The sequence below is a fragment of the Alosa sapidissima genome, chromosome 3 (genome assembly GCF_018492685.1).
Source record: "Alosa sapidissima isolate fAloSap1 chromosome 3, fAloSap1.pri, whole genome shotgun sequence".
Lineage (NCBI taxonomy): Eukaryota > Metazoa > Chordata > Actinopteri > Clupeiformes > Clupeidae > Alosa > Alosa sapidissima.
In genome coordinates this window covers 8,527,045-8,544,334 of record NC_055959.1, presented here as the reverse complement: position 1 = coordinate 8,544,334, position 17,290 = coordinate 8,527,045, and the positions used below count along the sequence as shown (strand labels likewise).

The window sequence follows — 17,290 nt, the reverse complement described above, 5'->3', positions numbered from 1 at the left end:
AACAGCAGAGTAGTAGTTGGCACTGCGAAAATGGAACCTATGATGGTTAGATAATTGAGCAGCATACAATTAGGGCAATTAAAACAATAAGAGCAAATAAAACCATTAGTGGGGCAGATCATGTTCACAGGGCTTTTTGTAAAGTCAGCAACTTGAAATGGATACGCCTGCACGGTTATGGTACAACAGCATGTATGGAGTACGGTGTGAGACGAACATGATATGAGAACACAAATATGACAATGAACATAAACACACACTAATAGATGCACATGAGGAATTGAACGCATTCACACCAGCCAACAACTAGTCATATGGTCTTGCATAATCTCAAAAAATAAAATAAAGACAACAAAATTGGTGTGGTGGCAAAAAGGATAAAGTGTATTTCTCCTGTTAGTCCAGAGGGAGAGCTCGGATTAAAACCTGCTGCGTGGGGGCTGTCTGACAAACAAAAAAACTACTGGTGAACTGAAGCCTGAAGCCAGGCAAAGACACTGGATTAGGGGCTGATGAGATGTGCCATCAACAGATGGGTGGAAATGATACAGCTCTCACTGAAAGCCTCCACGCTGCCTCTCTGCTCGGCACGCCAGGCACGGTAAACACAACCTGTCAGATCAGCGGCCTCGCTTGAAGACAGTGTTAATCCCTTTGCCATCTCACATCTAGATTTCACTCCCAAATACTGTAAAAGTAGGCTTTAGCCTTGCACTGGTGTGAGTGTGTGTGTGTGTGTGTGCGTGTGTGTGCGTGTGTGTGTGTGTGTGTGTGTGTGTGTGTGTGTGTGTGTGTGTGGGGGGGGGGGGGGGTGGCTATGGTTTGCAGAGGTGGAAAAAGTACAAAAATATTGTACTCAAGTAAAAGTACCAATACCTTGATGAAATATTATTCAAGTACAAGTTAAAATACCGATCTGAAAATGTACTCAAGTAAAAGTAAAAAGTAGTTCATTTAAAATGTACTTTAAGTAAAAGTTACTTAGTATCAGAACAACTAGTTTTACCAGAGACTTTCTAATGAGGAGATACAGCACTCAAAAAATCCTCCATAGTAGGCCTAATGCATGGGGTTAGTTTGTAACGCCAATATGGCAGTTGTCTACACATATCACAACCCTTCCATGGCAAAACGCTGACATGTGAATACATTGAGCCAATCATGTGGTGTGTTGTAAAATACATTGAACCAATCAAGTGGTGTGCTGTGAAGACATCGTGCCAATCATCTGTTGTGATCTCGCTGCTGGAGCAAGATTGGTGTCGTGAAGGCTTACGCACACGCATTTCTGCCGAAGTAGATGCACGATAAGTGCCCAAAAAGTGTTGCAATATGGCCGCCGAGTGGGAGGTACTTGCCTGATAAGGACGTTGAGAAATGGAGATCTATGTGAAAAATCACCGGAGGGCTCCTTTAAGTTTGAGCAGTAGTTGATTTTCAAAGTTAGTTGCACTCATCCTTGAGTCGCTTTGCAGTGAACAGTAATCCAGCACAACAGGCTTGTGCAAAATTCCAGAATTGAATTGAAACTGGCTCTTAAATTCCAATTCAATTCTTGAATTTCTCTTTCATTTCAATTGAGGTAGCAAACAGGAAGCAGAATTGCAATTCGAATTGTGCACAACCCTGCAGCACAACTGAAAAGCCCCTCACAGGCAGCTGAGGCAGGCAGGCCAATGTTGAGTTGCAGAGAGTTTTTTTTATATTTGGAAATGAGCAGAAGGTTCAGCAGATTAAAGGGTGTCTAACTGGTGGGGGAAAGTGGGAAGTATAGGGCCCCAATGGAGGAGAGGGCCCTTGAAAAGTGGAATACAGGGGGCACAACATTTTCACCAGGCATTAGTAATAACTCAGGTAATCCACACATAAAAAATCCAAACAACTCCATAAGTAGAGTCATGTGTAATGAAGTGGAATAACACAGGGAAAAAGTATTGAACACGCTAAGAAAAAGCACTAAGGCAAGGAAAGGGAAGGAACAAGCTGGAATCTGTAAGTAGTTAGAGAGTAGTTATCCTTTCTATCTGTGCAAATTAATATAAGCTTGGTTAGCCTACTCGAAAATTTCGAATATAGGGCCTACTCACTGGAAGTTTAGGCTAATTACTGAAAAACAAATTTGAAAAACAAAAAAGCGTTCAATACTTATTTCCACCATATATTTATTTTACCTGAATATTTTAACTTAAAATTGAAATGTCAAAATGAATGTCAGACGAAATGTAAAGTTTGACTGACTGGATTTTGTATACAAAACATAGTGAAAACTATCTAGTTTGTTAACTACCACAGTCACGAGTTGGGTCGCGATAGTCTGTCATTTTTAAAAAGTGGGTCCCCAGAAAAAAAGTTTGAGAAACACTGGTCTAAGGTCACTCTCACTCTCCCTTGCTAAAGAGCTAAATGGTTTAGTCCACCTGCACGATTCATAAGGTAGGTTATCTTTTGTTTATTTAGTTGAGCATCGCTAGTGGACCGCTAATTGTTGTGCTGCTGGTGCAATGTCTTTCTCCAAGAAAGCCAAGTAAGGTTACTAAAAACAAAGGCCAAAACAGGAAAAAGAGAGACATCAACATGAGGGGAAACAACTGCTAATAAACTTCTTTCCAAAGAAAGGTGAGCACAAACGTCAAAACACGAAATCCCATGGTGTTTGCTTGAATATCTCCGCAATCATTGGTGCTAAAACGAACTGAGACAACCCATTGGAATAGCGGAAAATACACTTTCATAGGTTAGGCTAATCTGATGCATCTCGTGATCCAGCTCCATCTCCATCACTTTCAGAAAGACAGCATTGCGCCAGCTTGATTCATGTTCTGTTGTAGGCTACATGCTGATCATTATCACTAGGCTATGGTTTAGGGCACGATTTTTTTTTTCTGTTTTCGTTAGTCTTAACTTTTTTTTTTACTCAAGTAACGGATGGGATTTTTGATGTAGCGAAGTACAATACTTCACTCAAAATGTAATCAAGTAAAATTTAAAATACCGATTTTATAAACTACTTAAAAAATACAAAATACACAGAAAAACTACTCAATACAGTAACGTGAGTAAATGTATTTCGTTACTTTCCACCTCTGATGGTTTGTCAGTGAATTCAGTGAAGTTCCCTCTAAACAAACAAAACAGAGGACAGTAATCCTACCAGTTAGTATATCTTTAAGATTGTGGAATATACATCACTGGTCTTGTCCGAAGCAATTGCATTGTCCGAAGCAGTGGTGTTGAGATAGTGCTATCATAATGACAATGATAGGCCGAGTTGAAGTATGTTATAGTCCACAGAGTGAAAACAATCATGATGCTTATGTAATTCCCTTCCTGTTATGTCGGTGCTAGGTGAGTAAAGCTTTTCCGTGTTTGATGGCAGATTTCATCTTTGCTCTCCAGAGCGCATGTACAGCCTGTTGACACTTCAGCAAATTATCAAAGCAATTTCCCAAAATCATATTTTGCACAAATGACTAATGTCTGTCCATTATTTTAAAAAGAACATGATGTGGCCCCAGCCGTGGTGCAACTGGCTGGGGCACCTGCACTGTACACCGGCGACCCGGGTTCAATTCCCGCCCCGTGGTCCTTTCTGTATCCCACCCCAGACTCTCTCTCCCGCTCACTTCCTGTCATTCTCCACTGTCCTGTCATTAAAAGGCCAAAAAAATATTTAAAAAAAATAATAATAACATAATGTGAAATCACATAATGTGTTCTGTATGCATTATTCACGCAACATCATATTCTGTATTGTCGATTATGGTCAATAAATGTCAACCTTCATTGAAAAGATCTGATTCTTATCTATTAGCTGACATGGGGCCCTATCATGACATTCTAAAGTGCATCGTCACTCGTCAAAAGTCTATTCAAATTTAGTAGGATGTCCAGTTCACATTGGGAGGGGTTTCGTTATCAAACGTGGAGCGCATGGTGCAACAAGGTGCTCCTAGGTTTTTTAAATCAGTCATATGGGTGCGTTTGGGGCGTAACATCATTTAAACCAATGAGAATGACATCTGTCATTCCCTTTAACGGCGCAAAGCGTGATATGTCAAATAAATGCATCGGTATTTTGGCATTCAACGGCACATTTGAAGGAGGCTGCTTGCAAGACCGTATGGAATAGTCATTCTTAAACCATGCTTTACTAAAACCTAGCATAGCCTTCACGCATTTGCACTCGTCTATTATTTGAACTCATTGGCAAAGTGAAACTAACTTCACCAAGGTGTCAGTCAACGAAGACAGTTATATGCAGTTACTTTCACTATTGACTGACAATGGGTTACCATCGAAAACATAGGCTGGAAAAAGCTTACCCTAATATTGCTCAAATGACTGAATAAAACAACATTTATCCTGCAGAGGAGTTGCTTATACTGTATCTCGTGACATAATGACTAATATGACAATGACAACTAATGACAATAATTACTCATCATGAGATGTACAGTATTTCGTAATATCTTTATTCTAATTATGTTTCCCATTGTAATTGTGCAATTTGTAATGCTTTGCATGGACGTGCGCTGGTGTGCGTTCAAGAATGATAGAAGGATGGTGCGTGCACCTGCCAATATGACTGTTGACATGCGCCCTTAAAATAGCATATGAACAACTCACCATTGACTTCTGACCAGGTTTAGGTGGTGTACGATAGCGATTTTTAGACAACGCGCCAGGTCCCTCCCTAGGTTGTTAATTGCCACACCCCTGGGCGCAATGTTTAAAAAATAAACGTGCAAAATACCGAATTAAACTTTGTGCGGGTGGAAAACAAGTTTTACGCCATGCGCTGGTGTCCAAAATACAGCCCATGAACTTGAAGGCAAACAGTCTATTTTTAGTCTATTTGGTATTGTCAAAATTCCCAAAAAAATGAATCAGCAGCAATGCTGTAGAAGTTTGCTGATATGTAAAATAACCTTGTCGTATTTAAAAATCATTAATTTGTGTAACATTCCAACAGATTAGAATATTTAGGCCTAATTTATTAAATTTATCGCGATTAAGAATACAATTCCATGCGATTAATCACGATTAAAAAAAAAAAAAAAACAACTTGACAGCCCTAGTTTTCTCTGATGTCATGGCAAGCCTGAGCCCTGCTTCCTGGGCTTCATCAGATAAGCGAAGGCCCGTGGCATGAGACAGTGAAAAGAGTCAGCCCCGCAGTCCATCCAATCCAGCTGAGAGAGGGAAATGACTTTAGCTGCGCGTCTTCTCCTGTTACATAGGGAAGGACCCGTTTCCCTAATTACTCAAATTAAGTAAATTGCCCACAGGCCCGGCCCTTAGCGGCGGCAGTGGTGGTGTCACAGCAATGGGCAGGAGTGAGTTTTGGCCAAAACACTGTTGCACATTTCAACATGAGCACAGAGCTGTAAACACTGATGCGTTCTGGCTGCAGGCTGCGGCTATTAGGGCAAACGCTGAGAGTGCAACTGGACGCCGGCGGGAGGATCGTATGAATAGGGTGTAAAGGCAGGATTCGGAAAGACTGAGGGGGTCGATGAAAGAACTGACATGGAAAGTCAACCTGCAGATGATACGGAAATACTGTACTGCTCTTTTTCTTCTCTACATGATGGGAACTTGAAAAGAGGTGCTGAAGGGTCCAATATTTTGCTGACTTTTTGTAATTTTTAAGCACACTGAAAAGATACCTCTGGATTTTAAGGATCACCCACTCTAATCTACATCAAGAGGAATAACACAGGGGGACCAACAGGACACTGCAGCATGTATTCAAAGAAGGAAACAATAAAGTCACTAGGTTTGTAAAAAACAAAAAAAGCTTACATGTGTGTTGCTATGTAAATGTGTGTATTTTCTGTTTGCTAATAATGCATGCTTGTACATGTTGTAGCTAGCTATGTGATAGCGTGCCGAAACTATCTTGAATTATTAATGGAAGCTCCCCACAACATGCTGTAAGTATGTCCATCAGTGTTTAAATGTGTGACTTTCAGCTGTACAACTACGTATTTCATGGTGATATTGAATATAAAATTGACTCTCATCTGTAGTAAGCCTAAACATAAAATAAATCCCAGTACCCCATGAAGACTTGATTGTTTCAGTATGAGTAAATTCTTTTTGCCAAGCTCTTAGTCAAAGTTCTGCCCAAGTTGTGGGAAACACAGCCTCGCCTCTTTGCTATGGAGGAAGACCTGTTTGTCTTATGGACTCCTCTTCTGCCCCCCCATGGTCACTTTCTGCCTCAGCCTCTCCCGCAGATCCCCTGAGGACTCAAGCAGGGGAACACTAGCGGTCACCTCCATGTGACGTGAGTGCACACGCACACACAAACACATACCACACACACACTAACACACACACACACACACAGACACAGACACACACACACACACACACACACACACACACACACACACACACACACACACACACACACACACACACACACATGAAAGCGATAACTAAATCAGCTTTTTACCACCTCAAAAATATTGTCAAACTCAGAGGGCTGATGTCAAAACATGACTTAGAAAAACTCATTCATGCATTTATCTCCAGCAGGGTTGATTACTGCAATGGACTGTTCACAGGCCTTCCTAAAAAGACTATTAAACAGCTTCAGGTGATACAAAATGCAGCAGCTAGGACTCTAACAAAAACTAAAAGAACTGACCACATTACTCCAATTCTTAAGTCCTTGCACTGGCTTCCAGTAAGTCACAGAATTGACTTTAAAGCACTATTGCTTGTTTATAAATCAGTAAATGGAGCAGGACCTAAATACTTGTCAGACATGCTTCAGCAGTACACACCTTCTCGTCCTCTCAGGTCCCAGGTGAAAAACCTGCTAGTAAAACCTACAGTTAGAACTAAACATGGTGAAGCAGCTTTTAGTTGCTATGCGGCTCAGCTGTGGAACCAACTTTCGGATGACATTAAAAAGGCCCCAACTGTAGCCAGTTTTAAATCTAGACTTAAGACCAAACTGTTCTCAGACGCTTTCTGCTAACTGTGCCGAGTTACAAATTCTGAATCTGCCTTGATAATTATTCTACTTTGTCTTTTATTACTTTTTTTACTACTTTTGCCTTTGTTTTTGCTTACTAATTATTCTTTATTTTTAAATGATTTTACCTTGTGTTTTATGTTTTCTTTTTATTATGATCTTTACCTTTTAACTATTCTTTGACTATATTGCCCTTCTATGCTTTTATTTGTTATTATCGTTTGGTTTTGTTTATGTAAAGCACATTGAATGACCTCTGTGTATGAAATGTGCTATATAAATAAACTTGACTTGACTTGACTTGACACACACACACTGAGCATCTCTCCACAGCTCTAGACTCAGGGTATCCCCTGATCGTGTTTCACACGTTACCATGGTGCTGCACCCTGCTTAACTACGCCAATTAACTCTCTGCTGTTATTCCATCTGGAGGATTTAGAGCTTATATATGCATTGTCTGGAGCTAGCCAAGCAGACACACCGAAACGTTTTGCCAGCAAACTTATCGGTTTGTCTTTCCAGTGACTTTACGACGTTTACAACAGCACACATGGTGCTGATACTTGGCATCATGTCATCATAATCAGGTCTTCCTGGAGGTAACCAGTGTTTCCAGGTACATAAGGCGGTCAGTTTATCTGTCTTCTTCACTTGGAAACTTTGTCATTTAATTTTCCGTTATGCAAATGTCATTTCATCTTAAATTAAGATCATACCTTAAATTATGAAATAAGACCAACAGGCAGAACAATAGACTAGTAAGAAAACAAGTGAAGAAATACTTAATTGTCTCATTTACATAATCCTTTTTTTGCTTTCCGACACAGACATGTTCTCACCACTATAAATACTGTACGTCTTGCCTTCAGGATGAGCAGAAATGAGAGAGCTCCATTTGGAAATGGGAAACTGGGGGACAATGCTGCTAGATAGTCTGTCTGTAGAACATGATCTGTGAGACTGCGAGAAGGTGCGATAGAAAGTGGAAGCAAAAACCGTGATTCAGGTTTCCTTTGGTGTAGACTTCTTGACTTGAAAGACAGAGAGACAGTGAGACAGAGAGAGAGAGAGGGGGCCATGTGAGATGGTCAGGGTGCTTGAGTTCACCCGTGGCTCTAAATGGGGGTTAAGAACACGTGCAGAGAGAGAGAGGGGGCCATGTGAGATGGTCAGGGTGCTTGAGTTCACCTGTGGCTCTAAATGGGGGTTAAGAACATGTGCCGTACCGTGACTTTAAAGGTGATGGACTTCTGCAGGCCCTCGGGAGAGATCTGAAGAAGTTCAGCCACCACACGTATCTCCTGAGCGCTCACCACCGACGCAACTTCCTGAGAGTCAGTCTGTGGGTTAACCAAAAACACAAAAAGATCACACTCACAATACAACAAGAGTGTCATTTTGTAACAAAGAACCTTAAAAAGATGTATACACAATTCAAGGATGTTATGGCTGATCTATCTATCTAATTAAACTGTTCAAGAGCTATCAGAAATGCCGGTGTTACATGGCAACTGGCTCCCATGTTAACTGGCTGCGTTGATGACGTTTCATGATTGATGACGAGTCTTTCACAGATGTGGCCACTTGCAGGTTTGTCACTTTCTGATATAAACTAGAGACGAACACAAATATGCATGACGTTTAAAAGTCAAAATTGTGTAGTACTACATGCACTGGACCATGAATATGCCACCCAAAAAAACAAACACCTAAATAGCATAAATTAACTTTGCGTGGGTATCCAACCACGAATAAATTGAACTGTTTGCTTGATAATCAGACGTCTACCTGCTTGCGCCACAAACCAGCTGACGGCGCTCACAGAAATTGACTTAAATTGTATAATTAAAAGAAGTCAGCTAATGTTATTATCATTGTAACAAGTTAACATAGCTGTTCATGTTATCTGGCTACCATGTTATCATGCAACCGTTGCCCAAGCCATATTATGTCATGCATATTTGTATTTGTTCGTCTCCAGTTTCCATCAGAAAGTGACAAATCTGCAAGCGTCCACATCTGTCAAAGAAACGTCATCACTCGTGAAACGTCACTAACGCAGCCAGTTAACATGGGTACCAGTTGCCATGTAACACCGGAATCGGTTAGTTATCGGTTATTACTGACAAACAGATGAAACTGAATTTATTTACATTGATACCTCATATCTCTCAAAGAATACGTTTCCCAGGTGCAGAATGGAGGATAGGACCCTGAAGATGTTGCCCTGGTCTTCGACACTGAAGTGTAGTATCTCCATGGCGCTGATGAGCCTGCGGAAGTCCTCTCCGTCACTCTTCCCCTGGATCTCACAGTCTCCTCCCTACACCAGGTCAGAGGTCAGAGAGAGATCTTTCATTCACTCAGTGCACATTCTCACTAAGTGTATCAGCCATGTCTGAGACAATTCATAGTCAAGTAATTCAAGTATTCATAGTCAATACAATTCAAGTAACACAACGTTAGAATCCCATTTTCGGCAAGGTGGTACCCAATGAAAAGGGTCTCCTACACCCTCCATGGCCCACTTGTGGTCCGTAAGGACATTGCTGGTGGTCCCTAACCATGGATTCAGTAATATAATTTCAATGAGGGAATCAGTATTTTTATTCACTGGTGGTCCTGGCCGGGGTTACGTAATTAGTCAAAATGGTGGTCCCTGGTCAACAATCAGTTGAAAACCCCTGCACTACAACGTTAGCACAATATCAAGCATTCCAGGCGCACATTGCCAATGTCAGAGACTCCATTCTCTGTATTGTAAGTCAATGTAGCACTAAAATGAGTTTGAAGCCATTATTCTAAGGTAAAATAACTACATTGTGTTGCTTTAAAAGTACCATACCATCTGCAACATTCAGTCGGGATTATTCAAATTGAGGATAGGTATCTCATAAGAATTTGCTTTCTTTTGCAAAGACACCTTGGCCTTCCGGTAAAACAATGATATCATCAAATCAATGTCAAACCAACCCAATTGTGAAATGGCAGTCCTGTTTTTCTTTTTCCTTAAAATTATGGTTTCAAACTCACTTTGCTGCCACACTGACTTCTACAATAAGGAGAATGGAGTCTCTATTTTGATTACCTCTGTATTGCGTTGCACCCCTTAGTGCTAAATGGGTACCCAGTATATTGAAAATTTGTAAAAGTGGGAATTTCTACATTGTGTTATTTTAACACCAATATGCTGCAGTTTATTATCACTTCTGCTCAGGTTAGTTCTGATTCACTATGTCTCCAAAGGTACAGAGCTTGTCTAGTTTTACCTGGTTGAGATAATAGTATGTTTCTGCCTCTTGGAGGTAGAAGGTCCGTCTTTGTTGTGAGGGGAGGCCTGCCAGCATCTCATAAAAAATGTGATAGTTTCGTTCATCTTTGGCCTTGAATAAGAAAAATAACACATCCCAGATTAACAACTGTCGTTTTTCTTTTCTTTAATTGTCAGCATAGTTAAAGTCAAATAAATAATAAACAAACAAATTAGGGTGAAATTCAGTTCAGTTCAGTTCATTTTTTCCACACTACACATCTCTCTACATCAATGAGGGCACCTTTAAATCTGAGCAGAATGCAAATAAAACTGTATAATGAGCTTACCACACCTGAAACACAATCCTGGACTTCTCAAGGAGATACTGTGAGGTTATGGCACCACTGATTATACCCCTTGGTTAAATAATGCAGAAAAAGGACATCATCAATCATCCCTATAGTCCACTGCTCTCGCGTGGAAGGACACAGTCAAGCACTTTAGGCACCAAATGGCAGCAAAAAATACACCCGATCGTATTCTACCCACAGCTACTGAAGACGGCATATCATATGAATCTGGGTCCCATGAGCCATGAACCATTTAAAGCAACAGAACACCTAGGGAGCGGGCATGTTTATCGGTTTCAAACCCCCGTCAAATCCTTATCTGCACAGAGTAATACATAATGCAAAGCCTTTCAGTCATACTTACTCCTCCATGAAGATCTCCACAAACTTTCCAAAGCGACTTGAGTTGTCGTTTCTCACAGTTTTGGCATTTCCAAATGATTCTAACAAAGGAGCTGCTTCAAGAATCTAGACAGATGAATACAAATAGCAAGTTAATTTATCTCTTAAATTCAAAAACATCTTAACAAACACGATCATGTTGGCATTTACCACATATATTTTTTTTTATTAATAATTGAAAAAATAGTCAGAACAGAGTTAATATTCCAGGACTAATTTGAATTAATAGCAAGCTATAAACTCAAGCCCATGCATTGTATAGTTAAAGGAGAATTCCGGCGATTTTTCTCATAGATATCCATTTCTCAAGGTCACAGAGTACTGTCATTATTAAAAAAAAAAATTGATTGTTTTCAGGTTTTCAAGAACATTTAAGATCTATGTGAAAAATCGCCTAAATTCTCCTTTAAAAGGTCTGCAGGCATGCTGTAGTCTTGACAGTCACACTGCAAGCAGCACTCAGTATAGTATAATACCTCAATCTGTGTCAGGATCAAAACAGGTGAAATAAACGGAAAATGACAGGTTAGCCTCTCATTCACACACATATTCGATCTGAACATTTCCCAAATTAATAAATGTGCACAGGCGTTTCCTCTGACCTGCTGAGTGATGTTGCGCTTGTGGTGTATCGCAGCTAAATAACGCAGAACCAGCTTGGTGGCCTCAGTTTTTCCAGCACCACTTTCCCCACTGAAAAAAAACAACAAAAATTACACCAATCAAATATCACTGAAACAGTATAAATCAGGGAAACGAAGGGCTCTCATTTGGATAAATTAGGATAAAAATGTTTAGGATGTATTTTTCTTCTATGCAGGCACAGATTATGCATAGTACAATGGATATATGATGTCACTTGTACTCTACTAACAAAGTAGGTTTGACCACTGTTTGTAGAGTAGAAACACCTATTGCGGATTATGCCTTTACTAGCTAAGCACCCCAATTAGGCAAATTGGCTGGGGGACTTCAAACTCAAAGTCTCAGTTCGTCTTCGTCTTCATCGCAGCACTTCACTAATGAGGTACTTTTCTGATCATCGGACAAAGGTGAAACTGAGCCCTGGAATGTGTAGGACGTGCCAATTTCCCTGCGGTGGCAATGGGTGCCTTTCACACAGTGACATGATCTGAGGGTACAACCCTGGCCCAGACGCCAGTAGTCTTTCCTTACCGGTGTCTCCTTCAAAACCTGGTTCAAAGTGTTCCAGGTGATCAGCTGTGTCAAGTAGAGCTGACGTTGACAGTTTAATACTGTAAAAGGCTACAAGAGGATCCTGGGAGTATCACTCAGGGGCTAAATGTTCTTAATCCTCCTAAAGCACATTCTTTGGGCAGTTTGCATGGAGATTTAAGACACTAATGGCAAGGATTTAGCAAGTGTACCTGGATGTGAACTGTAGTGTATGCATATTACCCAAACTTACCTTATGATAATGCACTGGTTCTGTTTGGCATCCATCATTTTTGTGTAAGAGACATTTGCAATAGCAAAAAGATGCCTGCCGAGAAGCAAAACACAGACTTAAATAATATCGATCATAGTAATCAAATAATAGAAGTGGACAGTAACTACAGAAAGAGTTCTTTCTTCTTTTTTATCAGTTATGGAGTTTATGTGATGAAACTCACGGGGGATTTGACCCCAAAGCATGTCCTTTGTGTTGCAGCACCATGTCGGTCCCATAAATGTTAAGCATCTTGTAGGGATTCACAGACACTAGTATACTTCCAATGTACGTCTAGGCAGAGAATGAAAAAAATAACCATATTATTGACTTTCTGCTGTACAATACAAGCCTAAAAGAATACAGAAATATGTGCACAAAACCATAACAACATAACACAGAAATCAAAACATCAGTGTGAATGACCAGCAAGTCTATGTTGATTCAAATCCTTACGTAAATCAATTCACGTTCAAACCTCTTCTTCAAATTTATCAAAACGGCCCCTTCATGTAGTTCTCTGGTGGTGAAAAGAATCTCATAATTATACAACTGTATTTCAAGCATAGTTTAAATGAAAACAGCATCTTCTCAGACATGAAAACAATTTCTGAATGCAATAGACACAAGTAATTAAAGGGTAATGGCTATTAGTTCAGAACATTTTGAGTGCAATTTTTTTTGTTATTTTTTAATTTTGCGGGAACAGACTTACTCTAGTTGGGTCATATCTTCGATCCCATCCTCCTCAGCCTGCTCCCTGTACCGCATGGTGGGGAGGCTGCGGATGGAGTACATCTGTGGGGAAAATCATAACAAAAGAGTGTATGCTATACTAGCACTAATAACATTCATAAATATTTCGACTTTAATTTTTGAATACTTCTCTTTTTTCAAGCTATGTAGAACTGCTTACAGTAATTTACCCAATTTTATTAAAAAAAATTTACACTGTACAAATGTCGGGGGAGAGCGAAGTTGCAAGGCTGGTTCTCTGTACTGTAGATGGGTAGGGTACAGCTGGGAAGACGCGCCTTTCTCCCTATTACAAATTCATTTACCATCAAAATGACATTGAAGCTTTGAAGCTAATAAGTAAAACACTTGCATAGGATGCCTTTAACTTGTGGTAAGCACAGTACATTGGTAATACTTTACAACTTGAATTCAGATTAGTTGATACCAATATAACATCTGTCATTTATATTTGATGAAGATCTCTAACTACAGTTAAATGACAATACAGTAAATGCAAATACAGTATACAGAGTTGTCATCCATCAGCTGTAAGTGATACTACTGCAATGCTGACCACTCATTTGTGGGTTACCTTGTCATACCAGTGCCCTTCAGGTTCCCCTTCCCTGTCAGGTGCCCACTGTGGTACTGTGCCATCTGACTCTTGTCCGATGAATGGAGGAATGCTAGGGTCCAACAGTTCTTCATCCCTGTACATGGACCATTTTGTGAGATTTTGCACAGTTCCATGAGGGAGGACCCTCTCTGCAGACCAAACATCATCAGGCAGCTGACCATCTGTATCAACTGTATGATTGTGGGCCCAGTGTTCCCCAGGTTGCATTCCCTGAACCTGAGGTGTTACAACAGCATACCTTCCAGATGGGTCTAATGGTGAGCCTCCCAGCTTGAATGATGCTTTCCGTAAATTAGGATTCAGCAGGGCACTTGACAGGAATGAAGATGATGCTTGACTGGTTTGGGGAGCCTGCTTCTTTGTGATTATCGATCCATCAGGTAACTTATAGTTAGCTTTTCGCATGTTTTGATTCAAGAGTGCACTGGAGAGCTTTGAGGGTGTGGCTTGCTCTTTTTGTCCTGGCTTTTTTAACAAAAGTGATCCATCTGGGAGTCTGTAGGATGCTGCACGAAGGTTAGCATTCTGCAAAGCACCTGAGAGATAAGGAGAAAATGATTGTTTTTCTTCTTCAGGCTGTTGTGTCAAAAGTGTTCCATCTGGTAGTCGGTAAGTAGCACCACGAAGACTAGCATTTTGTAGAGCACTTGACAGAAGTGGAGAAGAGGGCTGCTGTGGTTGTTTTTTGGAAAGGAAAGACATGTCAGGAAGTTTGTATCCTCTCTTAAGGTTTGCACTCAATGCACTCCCTATTTTTGATGAGGACTGTTCTTCTTCAGTTTGTTCAGGAGCAAGAGTTAAGATGGACCCATCAGGTAACCTGTATGTAGCTTTTCGAACACTGGCATTTTGAAGGGCACTGGACAGAAGTGGTGAAGTTAAAGGTGTTTGCACCACCTCATTTCTTGTAATAAGTGTTCCATCGGGGAGCCTGTAAGTTGCCTTACGAAGATTTTGGTTCTGCAGAGCATTTGACAAAAGTGATGGTGTGGCTTTCTCTGTTTTGTTCTCTGGGCGTGTTACGATTGTTCCATCTGGCAGCTGAAAGGATTTCCCTCTGAGATGAGGATTGTTTAATGCATTTGAGAGGAGTCCTAACTGACCAGTCGGAGATGAGGACACTTGTGCTTCTGCTTGTGCTCTCTGCAAAGGGGAGATGTATGAGGCATTACGTAGTAGTGGGTTTTGTAAAGCACTCCCAAGAAATGGAGAAGATACTTGAGGTTGTTGCTCCACCTGACTAGTGTTTTGTTCATACATGTTTTGCCTCTGAAGAGGTGAGATGAATGATGCATTGCGCAGATTAGGATTCTGCATCAGTGCACTAGTCAACATGGGAGAGGTGCGTGGGTCTACTTGAGCTGTTTGTGTCATCATTGGAGAAAATGGTGTGCCAATTCTTTGCAAAGATGTGAGTGAAGTATTCCGAAGATAAGGATTCTGTAATGCACTTGAAAGCACTGAAGACGATATCTGTGCTTGTTCATGTTGTGGTGCCACTTGGGTGGCAGGTGATGGAGCCCTTTGTAGAGGTGAGATATAAGAAGCATTTCTGAGAAGAGGGTTTTGCAAGGCATTGGCCAAACCAAGAGATGATTGTAAATTCATTTGCTGGGCTTGTTGTGCCATCATTTCAGTTTGTGGAGATTGAGCTCGCTGCATAGGTGACATATAAGAGGCCTGGCGAAGCTGAGGATTCTGATTGAGGGCATTGGAGAGAAGAGGGGAGGGTCCCTGCACAGCAGTCTGATCAACTATCTGTTGAGTAACGGGACTGCCACTATATTGAAATGGTGATCTAAAAGATGCTCGTTGGAGGTTCTGGTTAATTAAAGCACCTGAGAGCATTGGAGAAGAAAGGTTGGTTGGTGTGGGTGACCTTGCAGGCAGAGGAGAGCCAGGTTTATCTGAAGGCTGGGGTGACAAAGGTCTACTTGGTACTTGTCTCACAGATAGTTGTGGGGATAACTGACCAGCTTGTTTTAAGGGAACTTTCTGAGTAAAAGCAGACTGGACGAATTGCTGAGGAATAGAAGATGAGGCCATCTGTTGAGGAAATGGAGATTGCGGGACTTGTTGAAAAGGATATTGGGGAACTTGTTGAAAAGACTGAGAACCATATTGCTGAAAGGAACCTTGTGGAATTTGCTGCATAAAATGAGTTTGAGGAACTTGCTGGGCAAATGGAGACTGAGGGATCTGTTGAGAAAATGGAGACTGTGACATTTGTTGAGGATAAGGTGATTGAGAAATATGTTGAGGAAAGGGAGATTGGACATTCCTAGCTAGGGGGTGACCTGGACCTCTCAATGACTGTCTGAGTGTCTGAGGTGAATTTAAAGGTCTTACAACAGGACGTCCTCTTCCTACAGGCTTGTGAAAACCCCTTTGCGGACTTTGGGCTCCAGGTAAAAAACGCTTGGATTCTCTGAACCCTGGAGGCCGGGAACCTTTCCTGACAACCATCACTGGTGTTGAAGTTGGTGACTGTCGATGAATCGATCCATGCCCAGTATGAACTGATGACCTGAAAGGGGCAACATTTTGCATCAGTGGAGGGCCTTGATGACTTCTTCTGCGTATGAGGGGGTTACCTGTTGTTGGCTTTACAGCTCTCATTGGCACTTTATTACGACCTACCCCCCTGAACCTGCGTGTGGACGTACGGGTGGGAAAACCCTCAGGCTGGGACATTCGGTTGGACACTCGTGATGGTGATGGAGATGAACGGCGACCAGGTGTGTGAGGAGATGCTGGTCTTGGTGATCCAGCACCCACAACACGAGATGGAGTTGGGGATGAAGGTCTGTATGATAATCTAGAACGTGGAGGGGGGCTGCTAGCTCGTAATGATGGATGAGGTGACACGGGCCTCCTTCTAAATGATCTTGATGGCAGGGGCCGTTCTGGGGGCCTTTCACCAAAAGTCCTTGTCGGACCTATTGGTGAAAATGGTGGTGGGGACCTAATGCTTTGCCTCAGTATTGGACGGGGTGATGTTGGAGGACTTGTTTTTCTGAAGGATCCACGTGGTGAGGGAGGAGAGCTTTCTCTCTGAGGGTAAGGTCTTCTAAAACCCATGGTTCCTCTCCGTGGTAGTGGGGATAAAGGGGGAGGTGATCTTCCTCGTATAGAAGGTTGGGGTGATGGCCCTCTTCTTGATAGCTGGGGGGAAGGAGGGGGGCTGAATTTTCTTCTCTGGAGTGGTGAGAATGGTCTTTGGGCATTGTTATTAACTGATTGGTGAAAAGATCTGCGAGACATTTGAGATTGTGGACCAAACCTACTTCGGCCTGTGGCAATGCTAAACGGTCTCCGGGGAAGATGAGGAGACTGAAGTGGCGTAAACTGATTTTCAAATCTATAAAACATTGGGTCAGAATAAGGTCCAGCCATGTATGGGCCATAACCTCTTGCTGACAAAACAGGAGATGGTGGTGCTGAAAATGCCACGGGTCCCATTGGT

General features: G+C 41.5%; 1 protein-coding gene across 5 annotated transcripts in view; it reads right to left on the bottom strand.

Annotated features, from left to right (window-relative positions):
- myo15aa (myosin XVAa) overlaps positions 1-17,290 on the bottom strand; it is a 73,504-nt gene that overhangs the window by 31,684 nt on the left and 24,530 nt on the right. For 4 of the 5 annotated variants that reach the window (XM_042087779.1, XM_042087781.1, XM_042087780.1 and 1 more), the window contains exons 2-11: positions 13,165-13,247; positions 12,906-12,969; positions 12,634-12,743; positions 12,429-12,503; positions 11,602-11,692; positions 10,962-11,065; positions 10,600-10,663; positions 10,264-10,377; positions 9,156-9,317; positions 8,221-8,334 (exon numbers count right to left, since the gene is read on the bottom strand). In XM_042087779.1, coding sequence (XP_041943713.1) covers positions 8,221-8,334; positions 9,156-9,317; positions 10,264-10,377; positions 10,600-10,663; positions 10,962-11,065; positions 11,602-11,692; positions 12,429-12,503; positions 12,634-12,743; positions 12,906-12,969; positions 13,165-13,247 — 981 coding nt within the window. Of the gene's footprint in view, positions 1-8,220; positions 8,335-9,155; positions 9,318-10,263; positions 10,378-10,599; positions 10,664-10,961; positions 11,066-11,601; positions 11,693-12,428; positions 12,504-12,633; positions 12,744-12,905; positions 12,970-13,164; positions 13,248-17,290 lie in introns of those variants that run through there. The other variant, XM_042087782.1, reaches the window with a different exon arrangement.